Source organism: Primulina tabacum, chromosome 13 (assembly GCF_025594145.1).
Source record: "Primulina tabacum isolate GXHZ01 chromosome 13, ASM2559414v2, whole genome shotgun sequence".
Classification (NCBI taxonomy): Eukaryota; Viridiplantae; Streptophyta; class Magnoliopsida; order Lamiales; family Gesneriaceae; genus Primulina; species Primulina tabacum.
In genome coordinates this window covers 34582564-34588862 of record NC_134562.1, presented here as the reverse complement: position 1 = coordinate 34588862, position 6299 = coordinate 34582564, and the positions used below count along the sequence as shown (strand labels likewise).

The 6299-nt window shown below is 48.0% G+C and overlaps 1 protein-coding gene across 1 annotated transcript; it reads left to right on the top strand.

The window, feature by feature from the left end:
- The first annotated feature begins 255 nt into the window (after positions 1–255).
- On the top strand, positions 256–5258 carry LOC142522058 (uncharacterized). The gene is made up of 6 exons (XM_075625227.1): positions 256–1812; positions 1909–2397; positions 2455–2751; positions 2905–4349; positions 4598–4998; positions 5113–5258. Exons 1-6 carry the CDS (start codon positions 256–258, stop codon positions 5256–5258), a joined length of 4335 nt encoding a protein of 1444 aa, XP_075481342.1.
- Positions 5259–6299: the final 1041 nt, after the last annotated feature.

Sequence of the window (6299 nt, the reverse complement as noted above, 5' to 3'; positions counted from 1 at the left end):
AAATATTGCTTGTGTTCATAAAAAAGCCTGCTGACTTAAGCATCGGAGTGGCCACGCCGGACATCCCTCCGGCGCCCATTCACGAGTTACTTTCTTGTTTACAGGTGTTGATCCAAGCCATTATCTTCACTCAAATTTCCAAACATTATAAATTATTGATTTGGTCCGTTGAAGCCCCGTACCCGGCTCACCTATTTTAACGAGATCACATCATTGGCGCCGTCTGTGGGAAAACACTGAGTTCGAGACGTTGATATGGCTCGTACGAGAAGAACCAACCAGGGTAATTCTCACGCCCAGGGTGATGGGGGGCAAACTTCAAGACAAGCTGATGTTAATAATATTGGAACAAACCTCATTACCCTGACCCCTGAAGAGTTAAAGAAAATGATGGCCGATGCCGTTGTGCTAGCTATGGCCAAGAAGGAGGTCTCTCACCCTGTCACACCACCCGGTGATAAACAGGGACGTGATCAGGGACTTGAGCAGGAGCAGGAGCAGGGGCAGGGAAGGAGGGATAACGAGATGGTAGGAGAAGACGAGGGATCCAGTGCTGGGTCCAAATCTCCTACCGTGGCAGAGGAATTGATGGAATTAAGGCAGAAGATGAGGGTCTTGGAAGGACAGTTGGAAAGACGGAGCGTTGTCCGGGCAGTCCCGAGAGGATGCCCATTTTCTGATATCATCGTCCGGGAGCCTCTTCCTGGAAATTTCAAATCTGCGAAGGTGAAAGACTATGATGGCAATGAAGACCCGGAGGAACACCTGGCCAGATTTGAAAATATGGCAATGTTGCACTGTTACACTGATGGAATCAAGTGCAAGCTGTTCCTAACAACACTGGTGGATTCAGCTCAGAGGTGGTTCGAAGGCTTGACTTCCCAAAGTATCAGTTCCTTTGAAGACTTCCAGAAGGTGTTTTTACACCATTTTAGCAGCAGTAAAAAGTACAAAAAGACTGCTTTTAGCCTTTTTGAAGTTAAGCAGAACCCAGAAGAGAGTTTAAGGGCCTATATCAGAAGATTCAACAGAGTGGCCCTAGACGTCCCTACTTGTGCTACTGAAACGAAGACTACTGCATTCACCCAGGGTTTGAGAGAGGGTGAGTTCTTCAAGTCACTTACTAAGAAGGTGCCGGGAGATTTCGAGGATCTATTGTCGCGAGCAGAAAAATATATCAATATGGAGGAAGCCCAGAAACAAAAGAGGGACTCTGTGAGAAAAGAAAAAGGAGACCGAATGTCTAAGCCCGAGGAGAGGGGACAGAAAAGAGGCAATACAGGGCACTTTTCTCACCACGTGCCTCTGAAAATTGCTCGGGAGAGGGAAGTGCAGGAGTGCAGCAGAGATTTGGCCCCGGATCATCAGTTATCCCGGCCAGAAAAAAGTGGATTTTGCTCTTTTCACAAAGTATGCCACCATAACACTGAAAACTGCAAGGCACTAAAGGGGAATTATGCCTCATCCTCCATCCCGGGACCCAGTAACAATAGCCAGAGGCCGAGAGTGCCACCTTGGACATCTCGGCCACCAGGATTCAGCGCCCGAGGAGGAAGTGTGAGGAATATCCCGAGGATTGAGCCCAGTAGAAGAAGGGAGCCTGAGCCCGAGAGAAAAAAGAATTCGCCCCTTGCCACAGGAATGATCAAAATGATATTAGGAGGCTCTACTGATGGAGATTCTAACCGGGTGAGGAAGGGGAGAAGCAGGAGGGAATGTTTGGAGGTAGAAGGAGCAAGAAGGAATGAGGCGATCATTAGTTTTGGCCCGGAAGATTTGAGAGGGGTGAGTCTGCCCCACAACGACGCCCTGGTGATCCAAGCCCGAGTGGCGAATTATGATATTCTACGGGTCTTTGTGGACTCAGGCAGCTCTGTAAATGTAATTTTTAAAGATGCATTTGTACAGATGGATTTGCAGGGCTACCACCTAGAGGCTGTGGAGACTGCCCTCTTTGGTTTTGCTGGCCATATGGTTTACCCGGAAGGGGAGATCATGTTGCCATTAACCTTGGGTTTTCAGGATCTTAAGAGGACGGTGATGACTTCATTCACCGTAGTGGATTCCCCGTCATCATATAATATCATTTTGGGGAGACCGGCTATGAACGAATTGAGAGCCGTTGCATCCACATACCACCAAAAGATAAAATATCCAGTAGGAGCTCGGGTGGGAGAAGTCCGAGGAGATCAACCATCCTCTCGGAAATGCTATGTGGAGGCAGTTCGGGCGGATCAGAGTAGAACAAGGAAGGAAGGGAATAAGGCAAGGGTGGACGGGGAAAGAATGATGGGGAGAGGAGAGGTGCATTTTGTGGCAGAGGAAGAACAAGAAGTAGTAGAAATCGGACCAGGCCAGCAAATCCGGGTGGCCCGAGATCTCAGTATATCCACTCGGGTCAGTTTGATTCATTGTTTAAAAACTAATATTCATGTGTTTGCTTGGTCCCAACAGGAGTTGACAGGGATTTCTCCCTTGATAGCAGAACATCAATTGAACATCCTCCCGGGATCTCACCCAGTAAAACAAAAAAAGAGGCACTTTGGCCCTGAAAAGGACAAAGTAATTGATGCGCAAATTAAGGAGCTTCTGAAAGCTGGTCACATTAGGGAAATTCAATTCCCCACATGGCTTTCGAATGTGGTCTTGGTACCCAAATCTACCGGGAGGTGGCGCATGTGTGTAGACTTCCACGATCTCAACAAGGCGTGCCCCAAAGATCATTATCCTATGCCCAGGATTGATCAGCTGGTGGATTCCACCTCGGGCTATGAATTGCTAAGTTTCATGGACGCATACCAGGGGTACCATCAAATCCCTCTGGCTAAAAAGGATCAAGACAAAGCCAGCTTCATCACCTCGGGAGGTACATTTTGTTATATTGTAATGCCTTTCGGGTTGAAGAATGCAGGGGCTACTTACCAGCGTCTGATGGATAAAGTCTTTGAGAAGCAGCTGGGACGGAATGTGGAAGTCTATGTGGATGATATTCTATCCAAATCCCGAGAGGGTGCCAGCTTTATTAGTGATCTAGAAGAAACTTTTGCGACTCTCATGCATTATGGAATCAAGCTTAATCCTGCCAAGTGTATTTTTGGCGTGAAGAGTGGCAAATTCTTGGGATTCATTGTGACAGACCGAGGGATCGAGGTGAATCAAGAGAAAGTCGAATCTGTGCTAAGCATGCCATCTCCCCGATCTGTCAAGGAGGTACAAAAGCTAACTGGGAGAATTGCTTTCCTTTCCAGATTTATTTCCCGATCAGCACACCGGAGTTATCCTTTTTTTCAAATCTTAAGGAAGGCCCAGCAATTCGGATGGGATGGGAAATGTGAACAGGCCTTCCAGGACTTGAAAATTCATCTTGCCGGGCTCCCGGTGTTGGTGAAACCAGAACCTGGAGAAAAATTATATGTCTACCTGTCCGCTACAGAGTATGCTGTCAGCTCTGTTCTAATAAAAGAGGAAGGAACTGATCAAAAACCTGTCTATTATGTCAGCCATGCTTTGAGGGGGCCCGAGCTCCGGTATAGCGAAGTGGAGAAAATTGCTTTGGCCCTAGTCATGATCGCCCGGAAGCTAAGACCTTACTTTCTGTCACATCAGGTTATTGTTCTTACCAATAGTCCTCTGGGTAGGATCATGACTCATTCCGAAGTATCCGGGCGAATGATAAAATGGACAGTAGAGTTGGGTGAATATGACATCGAGTACAAGCCCCGAGTGGCCATTAAAGCACAGGCTTTGTCAGATTTCTTATCTGAAATGATCCAGCCCAGTGAGGAGGAGGTATGGAAAGTATCAGTGGATGGGGCATCTAGCCTGATGGGGTGCGGAGTAGGGGTGGTATTAGTGTCTCCCTTGGGAGAAAAGGTCAAATTAGCATTAAGAATTGATTCCCGGATAACCAATAATGAAGCTGAGTATGAGGCTGTTCTTGCAGGTATTCGAGCTGCCCGGGAAGTTGGAGCTTCTCGGATTATTCTATATTCTGATTCACAGCTCATCACTCAACAAATAAAGGGCATTTATGAGGCTAAGGATGACAAGATGCTTAAATATTTACGGCTCATTCGAGCCCAAGCAGAAAGCTTCATGGATTGGAGTATTGAACAAGTACCCCGAGAAGAAAACAGTGAGGCAGACGCTTTGGCTAAAATGGCTGCTTCTTTATCAGAAGTTAATACCCGGGAGGTGTTGCATATTACTCGGCTGGTTCTCTCTACGGAGGAAGAAGCATCACCCATGCCTGAAGATTCATGGATGACACCACTGATCGCGTATATTACGAACCATGAGCTCCCTGAGGATAAAGCCCGAGCTCAGAAGATCAAAAGACAAGCCCCCAGGTTTGTTCTCTTAAATAAAATTTTGTACAGAAGATCATTCCAAGGACCGCTTTTGAAGTGTTTAAATGAAAAAGAGGTGGATTATGTTCTCCGAGAAATTCATGAGGGGTGTTGTGCCGAGCACCTCGGAGGAATGTCTTTAACTCGAAAAACAATGCTTGCCGGATTCTGGTGGCCCACCTTATAAAACAAGATTCTGCTCGTTTGGTCCAGATTTGTGAGGGCTGTCAGCATCATTCGAATTTCAGCTACAGCCCGGCCACTCTCATGAAGCCTATTTGGGCATCCTGCCCTTTTGATCAATGGGGCATGGATATTGTGGGTCCTTTTCCGGTTGCCCGGGCTCAGAAAAAATTCTTACTAGTAGCTGTTGACTACTTTTCTAAGTGGGTTGAAGCTGAGCCTTTAGCAAAGATCACCGAGCAGGAAGTATTGAAATTTTTATGGAAGAACATTGTGTGCCGGTTCGGAGTGCCCAGGAGAATAATCTCGGACAATGGAAGACAATTTCAAGGCAAAGGAATTACGTCATGGTGCCAGGAAATGAAAATCACTCAATCTTTTACCTCTGTTGCATATCCTCAGGCCAATGGTCAAACAGAAGTTGTCAACAGAGTCATTGTGCAAGCATTAAAGGCAAGACTTCAGGGTAAAGGAAAGGATTGGGTGGAGGAGTTACCTAGTGTCATATGGGCTTACAGAACTACTCCCCGGGCACCTACTCAAGAAACTCCCTTCAGTTTGGTATATGGTTCTGAAGCAGTTCTTTCAGTAGAGATCGGGCAGACCTCTTCCCGGGTAGAATCTTACCCGGAGGACAACGACCAGAGTAGGGCCATAGAGTTGGACTTAATAGAAGAAAAAAGGAACATGGCATTTATTCGAATGAGGCATACAGAAATCGGGTGATGAAATCATATAACAAGAAGGTCCGTATTTCGAAACTTCCAAGTTGGGGATTTAGTCATGAAAAAAGTCAACCCTGCTGGGGAAGTTGGGAAGCTGGAAGCCCGATGGGAAGGACCTTACAAAATCACTCGGAGAGTCAACTCGGGATCCTTTTATTTAGAAGATGCGCAGGGACGTCCCCTCAAAAGGCCTTGGAATGTGTTTAACTTAAAGAAGTACTATGCATAATAGATGTAATTATTTGTTGGAAGAAATCAATAAAAAATATATATTTTCTCAGAGTATTGCGTTTGTTATTATATCTTGGGAGCTGCTATGACCTGGTTCTTAAAAAGCCCAGGGCACTACACCCTGGCTCGGGGCACCACACCTCGACCATTCCCAAGTCCCGGGACATGATCCCCGGCCCAAGGCTCCGTACCTTGGTTCTTAAAAAGCCCAGGGCACTACACCCTGGCTCGGGGTACCACACCTCGACCATTCCCAAGTCCCGGGACATGATCCCTGGCCCAAGGCTCCGTACCTTGGTTCTTAAAAAGCCCAGGGCACTACACCCTGGCTCGGGGCACCACACCTCGACCATTCCCAAGTCCCGGGACATGATCCCCGGCCCAAGGCTCCGTACCTTGGTTCTTAAAAAACCCAGGGCACTACACCCTGGCTCGGGGCACCACACCTCGACCATTCCCAAGTCCCGGGACATGATCCCCGGCCCAAGGCTCCGTACCTTGGTTCTTAAAAAGCCCGGGGCACTACACCCTGGCTCGGGGCACCACACCTCGACCATTCCCAAGTCCCGGGATATGATCCCCGGCCCAAGGCTCCGTACCTTGGTTATTAAAAAGCCCGGGGCACTACACCCTGGCTCGGGGCACCACACCTCGACCATTCCCAAGTCCCGGGACATGATCCCCGGCCCAAGGCTCCGTACCTTGGTTCTTAAAAAGCCCAGGGCACTACACCCTGGCTCGGGGCACCACACCTCGACCATTCCCAAGTCCCGGGACATGATCCCCGGCCCAAGGCTCCGTACCTTGGTTC